Source organism: Salvelinus alpinus, chromosome 7 (genome assembly GCF_045679555.1).
Source record: "Salvelinus alpinus chromosome 7, SLU_Salpinus.1, whole genome shotgun sequence".
Classification (NCBI taxonomy): domain Eukaryota; kingdom Metazoa; phylum Chordata; class Actinopteri; order Salmoniformes; family Salmonidae; genus Salvelinus; species Salvelinus alpinus.
Window position 1 is genome coordinate 51,980,504 of NC_092092.1, and position 26,857 is coordinate 52,007,360.

At 39.5% G+C, this 26,857-nt stretch overlaps 1 protein-coding gene across 3 annotated transcripts in view; it reads right to left on the bottom strand.

Annotated features, from left to right (window-relative positions):
* Positions 1-12,778: 12,778 nt before the first annotated feature.
* The window catches only part of LOC139581151 (fibroblast growth factor 18-like), a 60,504-nt gene continuing 46,425 nt past the window's right edge, over positions 12,779-26,857 (bottom strand). The window contains exons 1-5 of one of the 3 annotated variants that reach the window (XM_071410615.1): positions 24,147-24,548; positions 23,938-23,974; positions 19,500-19,668; positions 17,416-17,522; positions 12,779-14,560 (exon numbers count right to left, since the gene is read on the bottom strand). In XM_071410615.1, coding sequence (XP_071266716.1) covers positions 14,282-14,560; positions 17,416-17,522; positions 19,500-19,668; positions 23,938-23,974; positions 24,147-24,178 — 624 coding nt within the window. In that variant the 5' untranslated portion in view covers positions 24,179-24,548 and the 3' untranslated portion in view covers positions 12,779-14,281. Of the gene's footprint in view, positions 14,561-17,415; positions 17,523-19,490; positions 19,669-23,937; positions 23,975-24,146; positions 24,549-26,857 lie in introns of those variants that run through there. The other 2 variants (XM_071410617.1, XR_011676154.1) reach the window with 2 other exon arrangements.

The window sequence follows — 26,857 nt, forward strand, 5'->3', positions numbered from 1 at the left end:
GGGCCCTGTCACAGTGTCTCCTGAACCCTCCTGTCTCAGCCTCCAGTAATTATGCAGCAATAGTTTATGTGTCAGGGGGCTAGGGTCAGTCTGTTATATCTGGAGTATTTCTCCTGTCTTCTCCAGTGTCTTGTGTGAATTTAAGTATGCTCCATCTAATTCTCTCTTTCTCTCTTTCTCTTCTCTCGGAGGACCTGAGCCCTAGGAACATGCCTCAGGACTACCTAGCTTGATGACTCCTTGCTGTCCCCAGTCCACCTGGTCGTGCTGCTGCTCCAGTTTCAACTGGTCTGCCTGCGGCTATGGAACCCTGACCTGTTCACCGGATGAGCTACCTTGTCCCGGACCTGCTGTTTTCGACTCTCTCTCTCTACCGGACCTGTTGTCTCTAACTCTGAATGATCGGCTATGAAAAGCCAACTGACATTTACTCCTGATGTACTGACCTGTTGCACCCTCTACAACCATTGTGATTATTATTTGACCCTGCTGGTCATCTATGAACGTTTGAACATCTTGGCATGTTCTGTTATGATCTCCACCCGGCACAGCCAGAAGAGGATTGGCCACCCCTAAGAGCCTGGTTCCCCTCTAGGTTTCTTCTTAGGTTCCTGCCATTCTAGCGAGTTTTTCCTAGCCACCGTGCTTCTACATCTGCATTGCTTGCTGTTTGGGGTTTTAGGCTGGGTTTCTGAATAGCACTTTTGGACATCGGCTGATGTAAAAAGGGCTTTATAAATACATTTGATTGAATTTGATTGATAGATTCTGCAACTGTCTGGAACTCTATTAGAGGGATGCGACTCCATTTTTCCACGAGAAATTCCATAATTTTGTGTTTTGTTGATGGTGGTGGTAAACGCTGTCTCAGGTGCCGCTCCAGAATCTCCCATAGGTGTTCATTTGGGTTGAGATCTGGTGACTGAGATTGCCATGGCATAAGATTTACATAGTTTTCATGCTCATTAAACCATTCAGTGACCACTCGTGCCCTGTGGATGGGGACATTGTCATCCTATGGGGGCATAACCATAGTACCCAAGCATTTTCATACATGACCCTAAGCATGATGGGATGTTAATTGCTTAATTAACTCAGTAACCACACCTGTGTGGAAGCACCTGCTTTCAATATACTTTGTATCCCTCATTTACTCAAGTGTTTCCATTATTTTGGCAGTTACATGTACTGTATGTGGTTGTCTCACCTAGCTATCTAAGATGTATGCACAAACTGTAAGTCGCTCTGGATAAAAGCGCCTGCTAAATTACTAAAACGTAAACATAAAAATGTAAATGGGCCTATAAGGAAGCTATAAGGGTAAGTATAGGGAAATGGCCTATGTAATTACATTGCAGCAGGAATGTTAGTACAGGCAGTTACATAGCACTTACCATTGTTCATTCTGTTTTCCAAGAAGATCACAAGCGAGTGTGAAAGTACCCATAGCTGCATGTATTTACTAGTCCGCTACTATGGTAATTACGTAGATTGTTCTGCTTGTACTTGCTGTAGTATACGACCTACGTAATGTTAGCGTGACTCACCACTTTATTGAGTAAATAAATCAAAACATGTATTCTTAAAACACAATAGATGTGACAATCCTTTCATTTCATCCTTATACGTCTGTATTGCTACTCATCTTCGGGAATGCATGTCTCAGGTAGGCAGTTAGTGGTGAATCAAGTAACCGGTGAGGTAAAAAAAAAAAAATGACTTTAACATGTGTGGGTTCTCTAGCTGGGGGACTCAGTACTCCACTATATTGAAAATAAAAAGAAAGCCACTTGATAAAAATACCATTCAAATCGAGACTTGAAGGCAGTCGAGCTCTGTTTCCGGCACACATCATCCAGAAGACATCTGCCAGAGCTGTACATGATGGAGCAGTGTGGGTGCAGCAGTGGGCTCCACATTCAATATGCTTTAGTCATTCATTAAATAGAGGGAATTCCCCCTGACTCTGATAGTTGAGACTGATGCCAACAAGAATTATTGCCAATGTGTTATACACTACTGTATGTAAGGTATCATTGTCTTAAAGATAAATCAGAAAGCTTTAGTAAATCTTGCCGTAGCCCTTTCCTGCAATCAATGACAGAAAGTGCCCTCTTTGGCCTCATGGGTGGAATGTTATTCATATTTATAATTTCAGAATTAATAAAGGTACATTCTTTTACAATGAAAATCTGGTGTTTCTGTGTGAAACAGTTTTGTTATAGTTCAGTCTTCTGTGATGCATTTAAAGTGTAATTTTGGAATGCAAACTTTTTTTTAACAAAACAATGTTTAAGCCTGTAACCATGTGTTTGAGATGTCTACTTAGGTGATCCTGATTTAGCCCACTGCAGTAAATGGTTATTAAGTGAGTAAGGGGAGAACATTTACTGATGCCGAACTGTGGTCACAACAATACAATAGGCATAAAAGTCAGATGAACAACATTGGTTGACGTTCATTTCCTAATTTCTTTGCAAGTGATCAGCCATCAACATTTCTCAAAACATTTTGTCAACTTGCATGATCATGGTTTGAAGAGACATGGAGGTCTATGAGAGTGACCAATGGACTGTCTTTCTTTTCCGAAGGTGCCACAGCGTCGACAAAAGGCAGTTGCATAATCTGTCAGGTTCTCAGGTGACGTCCCTCGGTCATGGCTGCGTGCCCGCAGTCGGCTGTTTTGTTGTGATTGGGCTATGCTGATCCGTTTCATTAAGAGGTAACCCGAGACCTCGTATCTCAGTTTCACCGTCTTGAGGGAGTCCCCTGGGTGTGCAAACAAAGCCAGCGGGGTCCTACATGGGGTACACCTCAGGAGTGGGGTTGAAAAGAGAAGGCTGGTTCAGTTACCTGTAAACACAGACAGGCAGGGGTACTGAGGAGGTCACATGCATGTGTGGGCCTTTCTTACGTTTCTTACAGGACATTATGGGTTAAAAGTGATTGATCTTCACCATGGAACATCTCAGCCATGTTCAACAGCCAACATATAGTTCTCATGTTTTTACTGACCTGTATTTCTCGGCCTTTCTATCTCATAGAGTACAATAAACACAGGTTCCACATTGATTGAGAGAACAAGCTCACATGGAAAAAATCTTGACTGTTTCTTGTTTGCTAAAACGTTTATCTTATGGAAAAACAGACATCGGCTAATATAGCATAGTATTTGTAGTGGCAATTCCATGAACTATTCAAACAAGTAACTCGTCTACCAAAGGTTGTTTCAGCATGACACTTCAAGAAATCTTTAAGGTAGCCTGTGCAGCCGTCCATGGGTCATGAGTCGGCGTTCACCTGAGAAAAGATTGATTTGGTGTGTCGTTTCTCACCTTGACCCCGGACACTGTCCAAACACGTGTGTGTGTGTGTGTGTGTGTGTGTGTGTGTGTGTGTGTGTGTGTGTGTGTGTGTGTGTGTGTGTGTGTGTGTGTGTGTGTGTGTGTGTGTGTGTGTGTGTGTGTGTGTGTGCGTGCGAGCGCGCATGAGTGCACGTGTGTGTGTTTGCGTGGGGTCAACTATGTGTTGAGAGAAGGGTTCCTATGTGTGTGAGTGCTTTGGTTTGCACATGAGTAAGTAAGCAAATATGCTTTCAAAGTCCAGTAGTCTGTGATCCACGGAGACCACCACACAGCCACTAATCCCGTTCACAGCCAAGGCAAACACATTAGGCACACAACATCAACACCCAGGCGAAGAGCCCCATTGACAAATCCTTCAGTCTTTCACAATGGACCCAGTAGGATAAGCCAGTGTTATGCCTTAAACAGGTTGGGAAATCTATTTGATAGAGGATCCTCGTTGCGTTCTAAATAAATGGTGACGCGTTTTTTTTTTAAGATAAATTGTATTCTTGTCTTTTGTTGTTAGAGTGGTTTGGGTCCCTAAGTGATCATGCTTAGGAAACGATACACTACTCTGATGAATCAAGCACTAAACGATGTTGATGACATCATGGATACAGGTCAATGATTGGACGTAAACCATTCTCTTCTTCCCTTGACACTTCCCTTTTTTTTCTGTCATTGGCTCATTTTCACGACATAAGTATATCACCTGAATAACAAGAGTAAACTACACATAGAAAGCAGGCACAATGAAAGAGTTTCATTTCAAACCGCTATGTGTTCATTTTCTGAAATGTTGGTAAATTAGCTTTTGTTGTTTAAAGAAATGATGAAAAAGTCATGGAATGGGGTTGTTCAATTCCAGAAATGTATTTGTTTAAAAACTATCACTTGATGGTTTAATTTCAGAGAGACAAATAATCATGTTTTTTTTGCAAAATTCTACATATCCACCCCCCTCTCAATGAGGTAGTACTGGTGGGATTTACAGTCAAATGTAACAAATAACTACATGTTTTATAAAGAACTGTACAAATGATACATTTGTGACATCAATATTTAAAACATTGAAATAATTCAAAACAGTAATATGAGATATGTATGTAAAACATTTATATTTGACATTTAAGTAATTTAGCAGATGCTCGTATCCAGAGTGACTTACAGTAAGTGCGTTCATCTTAAGATAGCTTGGTGAGACAACCACCGATCACAGTCAAATATAGAGGATACAAACATTCCATTCCAATGGATATATAGAGTTTTGCAACAAAACAAAAAAAAGGTTTCATAAACATCTATTTTACATACACATGAAGGTACCCATAAGCAATAATTTCTGATAAAAAAACTAAAAAACTAATGGGAAGATAAAAATGTTTCGGAAATAAACTCTTAAATTGTTTATCATGTGTGTTTGTGTTTGTTCTAGAGGCAATACGGTCTATACGATTTCATTTGAAACACAATACCATCTCTAAACAAACACTCCCTGTATAGATTGACACAACAGGATAACAAACCTCAGTGCTCCCTACAACAACTGTTGGCCTATAGAACTTGAAAGGCTATCCCATGCACAATGGGACTAGACAAGAGGCCCCGGGCCCCATGGCCGCTTGCTCCGAGCAAAAGCCTGTGGGCTCCCTGCTGTTCTAAGCAACATGCTGAACAGTAGGGGGTCACTCTCTGTTTGTTTAAAACTCACAGGAGTCCCATTAAATCCCTGATTCCCCTCATTTAGGACTTCCACGGGGACACAAAGGACAACCCTGGGAAGCGGCACGTTGCAAGGGATACCAATTATCAGGGCGAAGACACAGTCCAGCTTGTTCGTGCTCAGGGACATGTCAATTCGTTGGACGACCCCCTTCGTCAAACCCATTGACCACAGCGCACGGAGAGGCATCTTAATTGGTGTTGGGTAAACAGATTTTGTCACAAAGTAGCAAAGGAAGCTAAGTAGCTGAATGTTCACATTGTCCAACCCCTGACCTGGGCTTCGGGGCCATTCCCAGGCATCATTATGCTCCGTTACTTTGATTAATCGTCTCTGACTCCCCTTTACGGTAGCGGGAAATTCAGGACAGCAATTAAAAGCAATATTCTGGCAATAACCACCAGAGTAAATAAAAAGTGAGCCCTTTTCTCTGTGTACAATGATATGATAGTGGCGAGAGGCTTGGCAGACAAAATCATCAAGTTGGTTTGTGTTTGGTTTTTTGTCTCGATGTTTGTGCCTCTTTTTTGCCCCCCCCCCCAAACCTGGCCCCCTCCCTGATCACCCCACTACCCTACCCGGCCTCCCCCTCTTGTGTCTTTCATTCCATTTAAAAAGGGGATTTTGTTAGGGAATCACTTGACATCATTAGTTTTGGAGAGCGGCCACAATGACAGTGTGCTTGTCTTGTATTACGAAAACATATGTCAGATCAGCAGTCGAAGACCAGAGTTCCGACCTCAGGTGAAAGGTCTGGGAATATTTGTTTCTTGCCAGTTGCTTCTGTTCCTTCTGGTCCCTATATCTCTGGGCCTTTCCTCTGTCTTGGTTTGGGAGGAGTCCATCTTCTCCAGGCAGAACCCAGTCCCATGATTCATTATTACAGGGACTGACCAGTCACAATAGGCCAGTGTTGTCCCACGGGGCCTGAAGTACAGAGTGTGAAGTTCAATGACCGATGATGGGCTTTTATGCCAGGTGACAGTGCGGAAATTAGCAAGAGGATATTGACTTGATCTCATCTGCTTCACACGCTTTATCAGTGTGATAATGCGAGTGAGCCAGATGGGTACTGGAACTCACAATGTAGAGGGTCCTAGGTCCACGTCCACGTATGTTGGGAAGGCAGGGATGGACCCTACTTTGTTACATTTAAAAAAGAAATACCGCACTTGCCACTATCATTGTCTTTAGAAAGACAAAGCCTATACTCTGTCAGATGTTTATCAAATGTAAATGTTCTATAACTCGTAAAAAAACAGCACATATTTTCTAGGATGTGTAAAATTGAAATGATCTTGCTATAACTGCTCAATAAAGAGTTGTTTATCTGATATGCTGTATAACATTATGTAGATCAGGCTAACAGGACAAGGTTGTCTCTAAGTAGATTAACAAACAACCATGTGGCCTCCTCTCATTCACCCCCAACATGTGAGGGACCACAAATATACTGTAAGTAACCTCACATTAGTAGTGCTGAGTAATTAACCACGTTTTCGGTTTTTAAACAACAAATTTACTGACATCGGTTCAATTATTTGAATTTAATTTTGTTCTTTTTTTCCTGTGAGCTCAATTCACACATTGCACAGTTTTTCTAGCGATAAATCACATCAAGCCCAAACTGTGAGATGTAGTAGTGTTGCAGTTTCCAACAGGTCAATATTCTACATAATTTTGCGCAGAAAACGTGGCAATTAACTACAACGACCATAATCCATTGCGCGCCTACTTGTCCGGTCTGTTTATTTGAAGCCTGCTATGTAAAAGAGACAAGAATGTGCGAACAAGAGAGATAGAGAGCAGTTCCCTCGCAAGGTATCTCTACCTGAAAATACATCTAAGTGATTGATAGTTGGTATTCAGCAGTCACAGAAGTATGCCTTATTTACTTTGATGAACTACTAAAATACGGATTTTGTCAGACAGCATAGGCATCAGCTCTATAGAGATACGATGATGGAAATTAAATAAATAAAGTCATCATATAAAACAAATGTAATATTCACAACAACTGAAATATTTTATGAAACTAAAGTAATGTGAATTAATGATAGTTAATAAGTGGTCATCAGTACTGGGCGATCAATACCATCATGTGACTTTTATTAATTGTTTTAATTTTGTATTGTTACAGCATTCAACACACATAATGCATAGTGCATCATTAATGCATCATTATTTTTTCATAACGAACCAACCTCAAAAATAACTAATCCCTCAGCACGACAAATTAATTACATTTTTAGGTTGTTTACTCAGTTATAACAATGTTCTAATGACGAGCTGCTTGTAATATATATCTATATATTTTTTAATCATATTTTTGTATTTGTTGTTTGTGTACTGTATGTTTGTTAGTTTGTTTCTCTGGCCATGTTTGGAGTTATGCCTGCATCCTAATGAATAATATCTTTATTTTTAGCACTAAAACAAAACACTTTGAGATCAAATAAAATCTGACACTATACTTAGTGAGATAAAATTAGCTATCAAAAAAAAGAAGAAAGAAATGTGACAAATAAGAGCACCAGTAGCGGTACATGATCGGACATTTTGTTTCAAGTCGTAAATATATCCAGTTAGACTTACTCGTGTGACCCTAGCTCAAAATCTCGGTTCACTTGCTCTAGTGGTGTTTAGATGATCTGATGGCCAAAAAGCATCGCTCCTTTGAAGAGGCTTAGATTTGGCCTTGAAAGAGTCAAGGGGCTTTTACCCATTGGTGGGAAAATGCTGATTAATTGTGTCGTAGCCCTGTGAGAAAGTACGCCCAGCGCAAAGCACTAATTATGGGCCCTCCACTGCCCGAGGAAAAAGGGCAAAAACTCCCAACAAAGGCTCATCTCATATCTCAAGACAATGAAGGCCGAAGAGAATAGGAGAAAGGGGAAGTTAATGAGGTGTGTCACCTGGCAGCTGCTGATAGTGGGAGGGGAGGAGGGGGGAGTATTGGGGAGACAAGGGGTATTCAGGACTATGGACTATGGAAGTCCTTCTGGAGGTCCCTTTTTTCCTCAGGGGGGGTACCCAGCAGGTTGTGTCTGCCAAGGATGTGAAGAGATACGCATGAAGGGCCAAAGCCTGGAGAGTGCCTAAAAGAGATCATTGCGGAAATAAAAAATCCCAGTTTAAAAAGAAATCCCGGTATATAACAACAACAAAACTAGGATCAGTTGCCTTCAGAAAGCATTCACACCCCTTGACTTTTTTCACATTTTGTTATGTTAAAAAGTGGGATTAAAATGTATTTATTTATCGTTTTTTGGTCAATGATCTACACAAAATACTCTAACGTCAAAGTGGAAGAATAATTCTAACATTTATGAAAAATGTATGAAAAATAAAATACAAATATATCTTGATGAGATAAGTTTTCATCCCACTGAGATTATAGATGTTAGAAACCCCTTTGGCAGTGATTACAGCTGTGAGTATTTTTGACTACGTCTCTAAGACCTTTGCAACCTAAATTGTACAATATTTGCCCCATTATTCTTTAAAAGATTCTTAAAGCTCTGTCATGTTGGTTGTTGATCATTGCTAGAAAGCTATTTTCAAGTCTTGCCATAGATTTTCAAACCGATGTAAGTCAAAACTCTAACTAGGCCACTCAGGAACATTCAATGTTGTCTTGGTAAGCAACTCCAGTGTAGATTTGGCCTTGTGTTTTAGTTTATTGTCCTGCTGAAAGGTGAATTTGTCTCCCAGTATCTGTTGGAAAACAGACTGAACCAGGTTTTCTTTTAGGATTTTGCCTGTGCTTAGCTCAATTCCATTTATTTTTGTCCTAAAAAACTCCATTGTCCTTGCCGATGACAAGCATACCCATAACATGATGCAGCCACCGCAATGCTTGAAAAGATGGAGAGTGGTACTCAGTAATGTGTTGTATTGGATTTCCCCCAAACAACACTTTGTATTCGGGACGTAAAGTTAATTTCTTTGCCATATTTTTTGTAGTATTACTTTAGTGCCTTGTTGCAAACAGGATGCATGTTTTGGAAATAGTTTTATTCTGTCCAGGCTTCCTTCTTTTCACTCTGTCATTCTAGGTTAGTATTGTGGAGTTACTACAATGTTGTTGATCCATCCAAGGTTTTCTCACATCACAACCATTAAACTCCGTAACTGTTTTAAAATCCCCATTGGCCTCATGGTGAAATCCCTGAGCAGTTTCTTTCCTCTACAGAAAGTTAGGAAGTCTTTATCTTTATAGTGACTGGGTGTATTGATGCACCATCCAATGCCTAATCACCATGGTCAAAGGGAAATTCAGCTTTCTTTATTTTAACACATCTACCAATCAGTGCCGTTCTTTGCGAGGCATTGAAAAATGTCCCTGGTCTTTGTGGTTGAATCTGGGCTTGAAATTCACTTCTCGATTGAGGGACCTTACAGACAATTGTATGTGTGGGGTACAGAGCTGAGGTACTCATTCAAAATGATGTTAACCACTATTATTGAACAAAGAATGAGTTTAAGCAACTTATGTGATTTGTTAAGCACATTTTTACTCCTGAACTTATTTCGGCTTGCCATTACAAAGGGGTTGAATACTTATTGACTCAAGACATTTCAGCTTTTCATTTTTTATACATTTTGAAAATGTTCTACAACTAAAATTCCACATCGACATTATGGAGTATTGTGTGTAGATCAGTGACAACAAATCTCAATTTAATACATTTAAAATTCAGGCTGTAATACAACAAAATGTGGAAAAAGTTAAGGGGGTGATTTCTTTCTGAAGGCACTGTATATGTAGGTATTTAAAAAGAATATGTAATACATCAAATTAACACTTTTACATGTACTCTATATCATTTATCATAAAAAAATCTATCAATAGAATAATATTTCTCAAACGAACCACTTAGTAGGGGTCAACGGCTAAAGCAACTACCCATCAAGAAGACCATCAGTCTGTAACTTGCTCATTTTTCCATTATTTTCCATTTTAGCAGATGCTCTTATCCAGAGCAACTAGGGATAAGTGCCTTGCTCAAGGGCACATGGACAGATTCTTCACCTATTCTGCTTGGGATTCAAACCAGAGACATTTCAGTTACTGGCCCAATGCTCTTAACCACTAGGCTACCTTCTGCCTAGGCGCAAAAGACTACATGAAAATCTATTATTCAAAGAAAACAGACGGTTTTCAACAAAAAATAGTATATAAGCAGATTTATAATCCTGTAAAAACACTGCTCAGCTGTATATTCAAAGACAAACATTCAAAACATTGAGAATCACAAAATGTTTCCCCAGTGGATTTTTCAGTCATAAAAGAAGACCAGTCAAGTGCGGTTTAACGTTTAGCTAGAATAAGAAAGACTGCGGTGTCTTGATGGTAAATGACGTGACATAGATCTACAGTAAATGGCATATGTAAAATGACTGTATTAGGGCTTGGGTACCATTTTGGTTTTGTCTTTGTTTTTCTCTAACCTGAGGGCAAGTTAAGTAGTCTTCGAGAGACAAAGGTGGTTCTATGTCTCAAATAGTGTGCCACCAAATTTCTGTTGACAGGGCTTCTTATTAAGTTTGTGGTTGCTGATGCTTGAATTCTGAGGAACACTTTGGTTGTTCCACTGACATTTTATTTGACTTATGTGCCACCACAAATAGAACAAATTTCCTCAAGACAGTGACAGAGGCCGTTGTAATGCCATTCTTAATATGTTGTTATATGTTGATGGATGATGTTAGGAGCTGCGTTGAGTTAATAAAGAATCATTTATACATTTTTTGCACGATGAAAAGAAAATATCTGATAATAGAATAAACTCTTTTGCCGCTACTGCATTTAGAGATTCAGTTCCCTGCAGAAGACATTTGGAACGAGGATTTCATGTTTCATTTGAAAGTTATCGATTCAGCTCCAAGTCTATCCTACAGTGATCAATGGTTAACTCAAATAAAGGCTTGGCAGGAGGTTTATACAAAATGTCTTCAGATCATTCCGAAAGGTTCAATCCATTTGTTACCATTGGTGCTCGTTTAGACAACCCTCAACCTCTATTTCTTAAGATTACATCTCTCTTCTTTCTCTATCATAACAAGTTGTTGAGGGACATTATTAATATGCATATCATTCTTTCATCATTACTATTCTGTAAGTAATTTGCACAGGCACAATGTCTGTATTCAGATATATTAAATTGTCACATTTCTCACCCTGGTCTGTATGAACCTGTTAGGGGATTCTATAATTAAATTGAACGAGTATTGCAAGAGTATCGCACATGAAAAAACGTCATGTAAAATAGTATTTTTAAAAGCAGACAGAGCATGAGACATGCATGAGACCTCTAAATCCAATGACGGAATAGTGTCTTCATCTGGTATAGCTAGGTGGCTAGGCAGACTGCCGTGTGTCTGATAACATCAGTAGGAAGTTAAACAAAATACGTTTTTTCTTCAAAACTGCCATCTTTCAGTCTGACGGTTACTGTAAACACCATTCCAGCGCACAACATTATAAGACATACTATTGCACATTCCTTCACCCTGTTTTTTAGTAGGAGAAATGTCTCAAACGCTTTTGCCAAGAGAAAGCTCACAACATTATATAAAAGTGGCATCCTTTGTAGCAGAGTAACACAAGGTTCAGTTATAGCATTTCTAATAAAATACTTGTGTGAAACAACAGAATAGCAGAAAGTTCACAGCAGAGGACTCTCTGCTATTCTCTCAACACTCCTTGTCTTTCAACCTCATGGCAAAATATCCTCTTTCTTGATATACAGTTGTTGTGCCAGTAAGGTGGCAATTGGAACACTCGCTACAGAAAATATCTCTTCATATTTCCACATTTTGAATTATGACAAACTTCTTAGGAGATGTAAAACGAACTCCTTTCAGACTGGTTTCCGGCCTTGATTTTGATGTCTGCATAACATCCCATGGAAGTTGAGGACATCCCAGTTATGATCGCAATTTGCGTAATGGGAAAGGTTGTACAAGCCCACATCTAAACCCAGATGTTAGATGAATCAAAAATGATATTCGTATCAAGTGGACCAAATTCAAATGACTTTTGTTCCTTGTACACAAAATTGCCTTACAGTCCCAATAGGATTTAGCAGTTGTACACCATGCACATACAAGCACTGTTCCTAAAACATAAACTCGATCAAAATATTAAAGAGGTGATGAGAGGTACCCACTGGGCAAAATCTGGTTGACTCAATGTTGTTTCCACGTCATTTCACCTCAAAATGTAAATGTGTTGACGTTGAATAAAGGTGGATTTGCAAAAAGTCATCAACGTAAGGGAATTTTGTATTTTTTTCCCCCCAACCAACTTTTAACCTAAATCAAATGACATGGTGAAATGTGTGGTTGACTTCACGTTGAAGTCACGTTACTTGACAACTCAACCAAATGTAAATCAAAACTATACATTGAAATGACAATGGATGTCGTTCCGTTGGATGTCGTCTTGGCACAGACACAGCTAATGTACTATCAAAGTTCATGGTTAGGTTATAGTAAACGTAGCTCTTACAATGATTCCGCAATGCAACATTTCTCAACCTAGAAACCTACTGCTGTTAAAAGCAGCCTTCACACATTTAGGTTTGTATAGTATATGAAAATGCATTTAGTGAATTTATATAACCCCAGTGTGTAGGAGAGAAAAGGCATGCATTTGCCTCTCAACTATAATACCAGGACAAGTAAATACATAGAAAAATTGTTTTAAATATAGTCCTCATTTTATTAACAGAGGCCAAATAAATTCATCACATTGTATTTACAAAGAAAGGCAATAAATATCTTATAATAGTCATAAACTTGTTTTTGCATACATTTAAAAAAACAAAAACATTAACGTGTCATGTTGTTAGTAGCATCTCATACAAAACCTGTCAGGTGGTAGACAAATATATAGGCTACTACAGCTCTACCCAGGAATAGAGGCTGAACTTTGTCATCAATGGTAATGATCTACAATGTTCTGTAGGGATCACAACTCCTCTGGTTGTCTGGTCTAGTATTGGCTGCAGTCTGTTTCCCGAATCCAAGATAAGCATATTTCTGGTTGTACGGTTTTCAGGGTTTGAGAGTTAGGTCTTACAACACAGAGATAGTGGGTGGATAGGATGAATCTATACCTGTCTTAGTACACATTTGAACAATTCAGTGCTCTCGACATTATAACTGGCTTGATTGAACACATTGTTAAAGATTAACAGTTTTTGGGATGTCTCTTTGAACATGGGTGCTTGGGTGCACCATGAACAACCAGAAATACAATCCACCTTTTGGTTGTAGGCCTATGAAAAGCAGGGCAAAATTGGTGGATGCAGATGTTAATAATAACAGAAAGCTTGCTCTGTGTCAAAAATGATTCTGAAGTATATCAGATAACATCATATAAGGCAGTGTTTGAAAAGCTGTCCAGTATTCATTAGGCTTGTTTCAACTTTCTACCACAGTAAGACGAGTAAGGCTAAAGGTGTGATATTATGTTTCCCATTGTAATAGTCAGTTAACTTCTGAGCCACATCAACTGAGGTTAAACAAAACTACAACCCCATCTGTCTGATACCTGGCTAGTCAAAGCATGTTGAATCATCAGTTGTACAAAAATGTCAAGGAAATCACACTGTACACATCGTGTTCAGCGCATTCCAGCCAGAGTAGCCAACGATTCAGGCAGAAGGTATCAACACAGAGGGAGAGTTGGGGGAGAGAGAGTGGGCACTGTCAAATATTGCACTCAAAGCTACACAGTTATCTAGGTAGACTGTGTCACCTGCCACTGTCACCTCTTTCCGTTTCGTCTCCTTGGCGTCTGATTCCAGTAGAAATACGGGATCCATGTTGTCGGGGGGGGTGACACAAACAAAACTGACAGGTATTCCAATAAAATCTAGCGCTTTCTTTTTATAACATTTATAAACTCATGCTTCCACCCTCATTGTCAGAAATATGCCTTCAGTTTGTAATTCAAAGGAGCAGAAGACAAGCAATAAGGGTCCTTTGTCATTCTTAGTTTATCCGATATAAATAAAATAAGACACATTATAATAATTATAACAACCCAGAAACATCCAACATTTGGGAGATGTTCAATGTTCCTGAAATATAAAAATAAAACATCTTTGAATGTTTGTTCTTTTTTTGTCGTCGTTCTTTTTACAGAAGAATCTTGTGATTTCCTTGGAAAACAGTGTGTCTGATGTCCATCGGACCATCAGTTAGTTTCGGGGTTCTGTTTTAAGCGACGCGCCCTTCGTGTCCGCTTAGTTACTGTAGTGAAACGGAACTCTTCCAGTGGGTCCACCTTGCCCTTTGGGTGGCGTTTCATGAAATGCACTTCCTGTTGTGTTTGTGTGGTCCGCGATCCTTTTTTGGGCCTCCCCTTCCTGTTGAAGCCTAGGTACCACCCTTTGTACTTGGCCGACACGAGAGCTGTGTAATTGTTCTCCAAGAATTCTTCCACAAAGACGCACTCCTGATTCCTTCCATTGAGCTGCAAGGAAAACAACATGGTTTTAGACACTTAGCACCTGGTTTCCAACACTGTGAAAAAATCACTTCCGCCTTCCACAACGGCAAACCATCAAGGAAATCTATTTTACCTACTGCCAAAGAAACATTTCTGTATGTCATATAGGCCAGGAAGAGATGGAACTATTACAGTTGCATAAAGTTGTTATTCATTTGTTTTTAAATTGTGTTTCTGGTATGGCTCTTGTAAGGACACAAACTTTACGAGACATTTCAAACTTTGCTTTTCTCAGTTTTAAACTATGTCTGTATTTAAAAATAATTATACATTTTTGTGACATACACTTCCATACTTATGTATTTGGACAGTTAAACTGCATTTGGACGGTGAAGGAACAAACATCACACCTCACAAAAAATGCTGAACTCCCCTGTTATTGGAAATGGTGAGAGGTTAGCATTTTTGGAAGGTATGATCTTTGTTTTTCTAACTTTCTCACACATCATTATTCAGGATTAATTCATGATTATCCATAAACATGGTAGCATCCACATGAACTTGGAAGTGTTCAGAAACATCTTCTATTCTTATTTACAATAAAAGTGACTCCAAAATTACACAATACATTATTCACTATTCAGTTCCTCCTGGGGAAATTTTTCCGAAACCAACCAAAAACTGCAAATGTATCCAACAAGTTTGTAGAGTCACAAGCTTGATGTAGTCATTACGTGCTAGAAATAGGGGACCAAATACTAAACTTTTAACTAGACATGTATAAAAACACCCTCAAATAAAAGGTGACATTCTGTACTGTCGTCTTAAATGAAACATTTGATCTCAAATCCAAAATGCTGAAGTAAAGAGACAAATTTTTAAATGTTAGCTTCACTGTCCAAATAAATACGGAGGGGAGTGTACATGCTGCTATCCAGTGGTGTAACGTACTTTAGTGAAAATACGGTATCTACGGTATTTTCGGTATCTGTACTTTACTATTTATATATATATTTTTTAAATTATGTACTTTTTACTCCATACATTTTCCCTGACACCCAAAAGTACTCGTTACATTTTGAAAGCTTAGCAGGACAGGAAAATGGTCTTCAATTCACACTCTTATCAAGAGAACATCCCTGGTCATCCATACTGCCTCTGATCTGACAGGCTTACTAAACACATGCTTCATTTGTAAATGATGTCTGAGTGTTGGAACATGCCCCTGGCTATCCATAAATTAAAAGAACAAGAAAATGATGTGGTCAGGTTTCATTAATATAAGGAATTTTAAATTATTTATACTTGTACTTTTGCTTTTGATACTTAAGTATATTTTAGCAATTACATTTACTTTTGATACGTAAGTATATTTAAAACCAAATACTTTTAGACTTTTACTCAAGTAAAATTTTACTGGGTGACTTTCAAATTTACTTGAGTCATTTTCTATTCAGGTATTTTTACTTTTACTCAAGTATGACAATTGGGTACTTTATCCTTCGCTGCTATTTTACATTGCGCCACCTGGTGAACAAGAGGTATAATTGCAATGGCAATGCTGCTATGAGGCCATTAGCCTGTCAAAGCATTGTGATGATTGCAGTCTATAATTGACTGGTGGAGGATCAAAAGGAAAGCACAGATTACGTAGCAGGATGCCAGTGAGTTATCAAAAGATTTCTGTCAGGGGTACACTGAGTAAAGCACTCTCCATCCTGGCTTGTATGTTCGGCAAGTGAACATATGAAGATTTTCATTCCAAAACGCTATATATTTTTTATTTACCTTGATTTAACTAGGCAAGTCAGTTATTAAGAACAAATTCTTATTTTCAATGACGGCCTACATCCACCAGGCTCTGAGAAAGAAGTAGTGCTGCTTGGTTTTACACAGTTAAATGTAACGAATAACTACATTTAAAAAAGATATAGAACTGTACAAATTATACATTTGTGACATCAATATTGAAATATAAAAATAAATAAATACAGTAATATGAGGTCGGTATGTAAAACATTTACATTTGACATTTTAGTCATTTACCAGATGCTCTTTTCCAGAGCAACTTATAGTAAGTGCATTACTTTTAAGATAGCTAGCTGAGACGACCACATATCACAGTCAAATATATAGGACACAAACATTCCGTTCCAGCTAAACAATGGATATATAGGGGTTTTGCTAAAAAAAAAAAAAAAAGAACGAAAGTCTATTAATAAAAAATCTGATAAGAGTAATATTTTACACACATATGAAGGAACTCATAAGCAATCGTTTCTGATGAAAAAACACAAATGCAAAACATTTGTGGATATGGCGTTTTGAAAATAAATATTTTTCATCTATTTATGTCTTATGTATGTCTTAGTCTTGCTAAAATATCCGTAAAGTGTAAATCCACAGCTGAAAAAATAACCGCCAGGGCTTCGGTAAAAAGCTAAGGAATGGGAATGGAGAAATGTAACCACTCTTAAATGCATAGACAGAGCTATGGATGCAAGGACTGACCATCCATGATATCAACAGTATACTTGTCACCATGTCTTGAGACTATACAGTGTCAAGTTGAACTAAGCTCATGAAGCACTTATAAGCTATATTCTTCAAGAATCAATGTGTACATATAATTCTTTTAGAAGTCCAACAGTGGATGTAGCAACTGTAGATTTCCCCTTTAAAGAGGAACTTTAGCACACATAATAATAAAAAAAAACTTATTGTGTAAAAGTATTTTTTCTAATGTTAGTTATAGTAATGTCTTCATCCACTGGAATCACTCAAAGAATCTGTTATTGGCACTAGGCAAAACATTTGTTTCCTTGAGTAAGATTTGCCACATTCTCTAGCAAGAGAGTAACAACCAAGGATATGCTTACCTTCCCAATGATTTTGCCATTCTTGTTCATACAGATGTAATACTCACTCTCCTTCCCTTTTATTCGAATATGGCTCCCAAAGGTTTCCGTCTCGACAACAAGAAGAGCTAAAGGGGAAGGAGAAACACATTTACTTAATGAATACTTTCAACCACTTCATTAAGTTGATACAGACCATTTGAAACAGATAATAACTATTGGTTCATGAAAAATACTCTATAATTGACTTCGCCATCTCCACAGAATAACAAATATACAACTTTAGCCTCATAAACATTTGAAACGACCCATTCTAAACAAGCACGCCGGCGGCTTCTTTTGCTCTGGCACAACCTTAACCCCTGTGGGTTCATCTTTGTTTCTGTTCGCTCCTCGCGGGCAAGAGATCTGCCAAACATTTTGGAGCGGTTACGCTCCCTCGGGATTAGGTTTCAGGTTCTCTTTAGTCTGTGCTCACTCAATCAAAAAGTTAAAGATGATCCATTTGTTTAACACACTGGCCTATTCAGTGGCACTCAAGGGAACGGAGGCGGGCGGGCGGGCGGGGGGGGGTCCTCAAAAATAGTCCTGTAAAACAATCTTGTAGGTGAGTGGGAACCTCATCTCAGAACTGACGTTGAGCGAGAGAGGGAAGAAGACATGCCGCTCTTTCAACCAGGGAGCAAAGAGGATAAAATGACTGCGGTGAGACTTCTCTGAATGCACAGGTTTGAGAAACACATTGGAGCTCCTGAGAGGAGTTGGAGGAGCTGAGACAGAGACAGCCACAAGTCCCCACTTAGCTGCCCCTCTTCCATCCCTTTCATACTACAATGGAATAAAGCGAGCTGTACCGTGATATCCCGGGTTGAAGAGGGTTTTAGTGTAGTGTCGCTCACTGCGGCCAAGCTTAATAAGAAACACAGCATTCTCAGCGCTGAATCGCAAACGACTGTGCCTCGGACTTATGCATGTACCACTGGAGACTCCAATTGCAACCTGAAACTACAGGTGCAACAACTGCCTCAAAAAAAAACACTTCTGCCTGTTTCACGTGGATTCTATTTATTTATTTTTCTTACAAATGTGACTATGCATTTAGATACATAAGATGCTATCGGACAAATGGTGACATCAATTATGTGGGATTGCATGTGACACATTCTCTAGCCCAGCTCTACTGCCTGGGGAGAATTAGAACTCTGTCTTATCCGCGTGTATATGTGGGGTAGCTGACCTTGTAGTAGCTGAGGCTCCATTTCTCAGCCGTGCTTTCTGACCCTCCATTGTGAGGTTGCTGTTATGACTGAGTGAGGATTAGTGCAGAGAGGAGAGAAGAGTGTCTTCCCGAGCCTCCTGTTAAATCAGTGTCAGGGAGTTCACAGGTGCCAGGTACTGGGGCTGAGTGGAGGGGGCAGGGTTGGCAATTCCTCATGGGGAACATTGAATCTGCTTCCACTCAAGCTCTAACAAGCAACGAGAGGAAACCTCGCCTCAGTGCATCTGTGACTGAACACAGTCGACCGGCGGTGCTTGTTGGCGACTCATACATGTGAGTGCAAACAGGCAAGCACTCCCATACAAACGCGTCTAGACCGCAGCCCAACTTTTAATAGAAAATGGGCCATGTCCACAGTGACAAGTAGTGGATATAGCAACTGATAAACCCTCCACAGAGTTGAAAAGAACTATGCCAGGCATCACGCAGAATTACTTTCCATGACAACAATCAGATGTATTTCCACCTCAATATGATCACTGACCAGAACAGTGGAAGGAACACAGCTGAGACACAATGAATAAAGACAATATATACAGTATCTCTAGATGTGCTTTCTCTGTGGCCGGACACGCTCATAGCCTCACATTCCCACACTATTCATAATCTTAATGGCTTAACCAAGCAATCAGTAAGGAGCTGAGTTAGGGTCAAAGTTCACTCATTAAAAATATAAACCCAACTCTGACCAGTAGCGGTCGTAAATAGGTCGAATGAATCCTGTTTCACATGGGATAAATCCCACAATAAAAGACCATTGATGAGGGGAACTGGCTTGAAGCGTCTGTAAGTGAAGTGCACAGGAATTCTCCCGTACCGTACTTGCCCCCATCGTCTCCGTTGGCGTTGACCTTCTTGCCCAGGATCTGGACGTGCTTGCCCGTGGTGTGGCTGTACAGCTGGTAGATACGGATCTGCTTCCGGCTCAGGTCGTCCGGGTTCCGCGTGTGGTTCTCAATATAGATCCTGAAATCGGCTGAGCTCTGTTGAGATTCCTGGAGGAGAAAGACATGACACAGGTGGTCATAGACCAGCTTTTACCAGGGCCTCTGTCGTGAAGCTCTGCTTAAAGGCCAGAAACTGAGGTAACACCTAGGAAGTTGTAAGCTGACATTTTAAGTTCCGTTTGCACATTAAAACTGACAGGTTTCTTCCACACGACATGTTTACAAGGTAATGAAACTGTGCGGCATTGTACAAATTCAAAGGGCGCACACTGTAGAAGTTCATCGAGAACAAAAGCACAACATGGTACATGCTTCATTATTATTGTATGTCTTTGTATTGAGGCAGCTGTCTATGCGCCCGGGGATATCTTGAAAACAGTAATCCATTTCCACAAGCAAGCAAGCCACTAGCAATTATACACCTGAAGCATCCAGCCCTGTTACACTATCATCAAACAAATATCTGCCTGAGGGCCCAGTAAGGCCCATAAATCACAGTGGAGATGTGGATGTGATGGCGAGAGGCAGCTTGTACCACAAAAACACACTCGGAGGGAGCCTCTTGTAACATAAATTCGCCATTCAAATATTTCACACTGTTAGCCTGAATGCAAAGGTCTGTTCCGCACTTACAAGTCAGGGCCAAAAAAAACCCGGAAGAAATCGCTGACTTCGACAACACGTCAAAATGAACGCAGCCTGTGTGCCCTGTCACCCAAACCCATATGTGAATGGGAAGGGTAACGTATACTTTCGAAACCCCTGGAATCTCGATTTGCGCCAAGATCCCATTCCCCAGCTGTATCATGTGGTAATTACATAGTAACTGCCTTTTTATGTGGCTTCTCTCAGGTGGCTAATTATATACACATTACATACTCCAACTCCTTGTTGTTTTAACCTCAGAAAATTAATGACATTTAGTGAATGAGAGGGGAAATATGGTCATGGCAGAACAAATCTTTAACACAGGGGGGAAAACAAACCACTGATCTGAACACAAATCCCAGTAGTGTCAGCAAGGTGTCAGCAAAAATGAAAGCAACTAAGAAGCAGAGTCACTTTTGGATGGTCTAGAAACAACGGCAAATACATGAATTGAAAATATGAAACAATTGTACATCGTGTTTAATGTAAGGGATAATCCACAAGGGGCTATGCTTTCTATGATAATTAACGAATGACGTGGTAGTTGTGTTCCACGACACGCTAGCGGAGTGGAACTGACCTTCCACTGAGTTACTGTTTCCAGAGAACACATCGAGCCCCAAGCTGACTATCCCTTTATACCATGGCTCTAATTTAACACATTTGCTGCTAAAAATGTGTTCATTTGCCGGTAGAAATGTGCTCAACATCCACTGAAGTATCTAGCAAGTTCACTAGATAGCAACAGTAGTTGACGTGGTAACCAAACAAACAGACTTGCTGGTTGAGCTAACCAAACCATCAGTCGTAGCTTGCTATTATGAAATTCAAATTCAACAATGCCAATGATGTTTTCAATTCGACTTTTGCTTTCAAAAGCAGCTCAAACATAGAACATGCAACAATGAACTATAGCCATTGAATTCTACCGTGCAAATATACTGTGCGTTACAGGGAAATAATACACGCTCTATAATCCCCTTCAAGCCAATCAGAAACATGTATTCAACAATGCCATGGTACAACACTAAAATTAAATTGTTTGCCTAAAACAAAGATGCATCTTAATCAATAAGCAAATCTTATTGAAATCTCTATATCAAACTTCCTTTGAATTTAGTCAATGCTTAGGCGGAGGAACATTAAGAATTTGTAAGTCGCTCTGGATAAGAGCGTCTGCTAAATGACTTAAATGTAAATGTAAATGTAAGAAGGTTATTATGACACACCTCATACTTCCGTACCTAAGAAACAGTGCATCCAATAGAGAATCCAGAACCCCATTAAAGCTTCCACAACTCTAAAAGAGCATTCAAAACTATCATAGAGCAACCAAATCCAATAGAGAATCCAGAACCCCATTAAAGCTTCCACAACTCTAAAAGAGCATTCAAAACTATCATAGAGCAACCAAATCCAATAGAGCATCAACATCTCCATTAAAGCTTCCACAACTCTGAAAGAGCATTCAAAACTATCACAGAGCCTCCAAATCCAATACAGCATCTTAATAGAGCTTCCAAAACTCACCACGACCCTAGAATGAAATTGTCTTTCTATTATACTACCCCACAAAGTTCACCACCAAGCCAGCATTCACTAAAAATACTTTTAGGATAACTACTGCTTTGGGATTTGTATCAAATCTCTCCATCTCCAAACAAACATAAAGGTGTGTTTTGTAGACAGTTGCATTTCACATGGAGGAAATAAAGGCAAGCCGCTGCAGAGGGCCGAAGGTAAACGCAATCGACCCCAAAAAACATCGGGTCGTCTCCCTCTTCAAAGACGGGACGAAAATGGGTATGGTTGAAACTTTAAAAGCCTGGCACCATCTTTGCTGGGAAGCTTAGCCCCCTTGCATCTCAGATACACCTTACCATCTGCGTAACCCACACATAGGTCTACAAAACACTCGACATGCCATCAAGGTTGTGCTACGCAATTGTATTGGTCTATCTAAAGTGTATTTCCTGCAAGAAAGCCTCTACGAGACTTCCTTCTGACCTACCTCTTCTTTGCAGAAGCAATTAGCCATGCAAAGCATGAAGCATATTGATATATATCACCGCAGATATGGGAAGCAATTAAAATGATATTATTGCGATTGCTGTCTCGGTTGGGGGAGATATCAGACAGTTGACACTAGTGTTGTTTTTGCCAATTCCTTTGGAACAAGAGCACATACCCTTACATAACCCAGTTGTCTCCTATTTTTTTTTAAACCACCAGCTTTTTTCCTCGCTGAGGGGTGTCTTTGTAAGATGTCCCCTTTATTATGAAATGGTAATGCCAGGTTTTATAATCATGATCCCTTGACCCATTTGTTTAGAACATCTCTGACAGAGATGTGATGTCCAAGAGGTAGAATGAGGGATTGTACTCTATGTCTTCATCTATTGCAGCATCATAGGATGGATTGGGCTTCTCCATTAATAATTTGTTTGGCATGAGTGGTTTGTTGACAATCTTAATCCTCATCTTCAATGCAAAGGATTACTTGTTGAAGCAACTCTGGAAATGTTAAGATTTTTAAACTAGGTGATATCTTATCACCTCAATCAAGGGGAAGGGATTGGGCACATTGTATGTAATTACTTATCCCTGTATAAATAGCCAGCAATCTTTCTGACTTTTAATAAGCATTAAATTGGAGACAGGGAAAAGAATCGAGTAATTCTCTGTAATCCCTGAGAGATTTGATTGGCATCAACCCTGGTATATGATACTGACTAGACTACAAAACTAACCTCAACAACAGAGGCATGGAAGCATTTCAGGATGTGGGCTAACCGCTGCCTCTCACTGTATCCAACAATATAACATGCTGGTTTCCAAACTACCCTTTGTATCTGCTATTCATTTACACCAAATACATCATGACAAATAAACTGAACTCAAAATAACCAACACATTCATGCCCAAACGCATTCATTTTTTATATTAGGCAACAGTTACATCTAACTCCATGCAGCATGTTACACTCCATGATAGTGAATGTGGATTTTTACTGACGTTTGCTATAGACAACCAAGTTAACAAATAAATCGCATGCGTAAAAGATGCGGGGTTAGTGCGGTTTATACTATTATTACAAAATAGATCCACGAGGCTGAAATTGATCAAAATAGCAAATTATCCTCATCTAAATGTCCTTGAAATGTATTTTCATCTCAGTTTTTTCTCTGTCTCAATGCTGGTTGCCTGGCTCAATTGTGCGCGGTGGGTTTATCTGGTGCACTCGAGGATGCCTCGTTCATTAGCGAGATGCAAAAGGATAGTTTCCTCTACATTCCAAACCTATTTCCTTACAATAAAATGTACTATATTTTAACAAGGGTAGAGTTACTTTGCTTGTATTTTTGTTTGACGAACAACAAACATCGATCTTTAATTTGGTAATTGTGTTCATTTGATCTAATTAAAGTAACATTAAAAAGTAACTGAAATCTGAGAAAAAGAACCAGCGCGTCTAACCAAGTTATGTTCAAGGTTGCCAAGTGTCCACAAGCTAAAATAGTGTATAGTTACTCTCTCCAATTGTATGAGTATTTGTTCATAAAAAATCCAGAATGGGTCCAGCAAAATCACACACACACACACACACACACATACACACACACACACACACACACAGTGTTCAAAACCAGAACAATCAAATCAACCTACCTGGAGGTGGAAATAGAGGACCAGAACATGTAAACACCTGGAGAGAGAAAAGGGAGGAGGGGGTTAATCACAAGCAATTACATAAAATATAAACGGCTATATCCATACCTGAATGTCAACGGTAGCAACTATGAAGCTTTTAGCGACTTCTATTGGTAAGAATGTACGTGTTTTGAGAAACGAAAGTAATAGAAAGATGGAATCCTTACAGGTATATGAACCTCGAAGGCACAACAGACATCTTGACTTGCTGAAATACACCTGTTTCCACAGTTTTAAAGCCCCGAGAGAAGTTGAGGATAGACCCGCCAGCGTCCTTACGCACACAATCCCGGAGGTGTCTATGAAACCCAGTGTAATGATAAATAACTGGAGTGCAAAAATGTCACTGCATGCAACATTAGGTGCTTCCTTGTTGTAAGAAAATGATCCAGAGGGAAAAGGTAGCGTATTGTTTCTTGTCCGCCTCCAAATCTCCTAGCTCCGATCTCACGGTCCGTTTAGACAGCGGTATCTTGCCAGGCGCGGAAATATTCAACTTGCAACCATTGCTTAGTAGATTTCCCCTTGTTTAAAAATCCATTGCGCGCACCCTCTTTCCTCCCAAAAGGTGCTCCTCCAAAGATCAGAGGTACTTCAGTTCCGTCCGTACCTGCGGGGGATATCTACACATTGCAAGGATCATTTTAAATCTTCCGACTCCACAGTGGAAAAATGACAAAAGGGGACAAAGTGCGTAAAATCGAATATGAAAATAAATATTTTTTTATGTGGAATACCTCGCGTTCTGATAAAAAGTTAGTGTTATCCAGAGGGTAGCTATACATATGAAACCTGAATCTAACGTAACAGCAGATCTTCGTAGCAGGGGCGATGGTGTAATGCCTGTCAGTGGAGTATCTGCGGCTATGGATTTGGGCACAGTGAGGTTTTTCTGTTGGTGGTGGGTGGAAATTGTCAGCGGTTTGCACCTGATAGGGTAATCTTTGAGAGGCCATCAGTTTGGAGAATGTTTTCCTCTAGTCAGAAATGATAGTGATTGGGAGGGAGTTGGTACAAGGAGGAACACACGAATTGATGGACTTGTTTTTACCTTTTTTAGAGACTTTTGTATATAGGCTACATTTTATTTGGAACAATTCGATATTACCTTAAAAGCAGGTGTAAGCCTATTTCAAGTTCCAAATAGTTTACTTGGGCGAATAGTGGATTCTCATTTGAAGCTTAAATCATATTTTGTATTTTTCATAAATGCCTATCTGTTTTTTTAAATATATATTTGTATTCAGTGTTAGTACTATTAATATCGAATTAATATTAGTTTATTATTGCAGCAGTTTTTGTTGTATTACCTTTGTAATGATAAACAATGTGTAATGTATTTTCAGAACACAATATTACAAAATTGTGTGCCGAGTTGGTAAGGCAACAGTCAAGACTACTCTTTCTCGGCTTCTCTTGTTTTCAGGTTATGTTGGAGGTCACTTCGTTTGTGGATTGGGCTTTACTCTCCCAGACAGCATTGAAATGCAGGTTGTTGTGGAACTCGATTTTTCAATAATGTGCTATAACTTATCCCGCATTTAAATGAAAGAGAGGTGTGAATGTGTTTACGAGGCCCTCTGAACTCGCAGTGGAATGATCGATCATCCCTCCCGCCACTTAGGACCATTGTGTGATTCCCCTTTATTGTCCTATTAGAACGGGAATTACAGCATTCCATCCTCATTGCATTTCAAATAAAAATTCATAATTTTCCCATATGGTTAGAGGTACCTATTTAAACTATAGTTGATTGCACTTTGAATAGCCGGCAAGAATGAGGGTGGCTCTGTGAATCAATATAATGCCAAAATATTATCCCCAGAATTGTGAAATTCTGTACCTATGTAAAATACATTTGTACTACCAGAATTCAAAGCTCCTAGGTCCTCCATTGACAAAATTCAAAAAATCCTAATTGCACAAAACATTATAATTTATGATAGGAACAGTTGAATTAACACAAGGTGTGAATGTCTGATGATTAGATTGACCTGGGGCTTCCATTTGGTGTACATCCAAAATACTTACAATCAACAAAAGACAATATGTTTGAAGCATTGGCTTGCAGTCCAAAATGAAGCTTTTTGAAAAGTGATTAAAACCACAGGCATGATAAACTATAATTACGATACTGCACAAAAGGAGCCAGCATTGAGTAGATACTCATCACCTCCAAAGCACAGGCTTGTGCCAATGCCTTGAAAGTATAAACCAGGAGCTGTGGCACAGAGTGAACAGAGCTGTGTCTTTGATGTGCTGCTCAACTGTGTGACACTTGTAGCAAGCTTCAAAAGAAGAAGCTCCTTGCATTCTGCTTACCTGCACATTTTCACTTTTTTTCTACTGCCTCGGCCAGATGTTGAAAAAGCTTGGTGGCAATCTTGAAATAAATGATGGAGACTCATGAAAATAAAAAGTCCTTGTTCACTGTTTTGTGGCACTTCTATGGTATCTACCCCTCTGGTAGAACCACGTTACAGCAGGTATGACACATGGAGAAACTTTTCCATTCAATAGTTTATTCTAGGATGGAGGATACATTGCATTGACCGTGGACTCTAATCAGTCACATTAAGCGACACGAACTACGGCGTGTCAGATTTGTTCTTAGAAACATTTACATTTCGAATTTAGACTAAGTGGCTATGAAGGTGGGTCAGAATTGTGATCAACAATTGAGAATTTTTTCTTGGGTGGAAAGTTGAGCCTACTGGTTGACAATGACTAGAGTTGAGGTTTATGAATGGGGAGCTGTCTCAGTCCTTCTGAGGAGAGGAGGGGGAGGTGGGCAGGCAAGCCAGCAACTCAAGAGTTAGGATTAGGTTACCCACAAAGCTTACCCACAGCGACTGACTGAGTGAAGAAAAGAACAAGC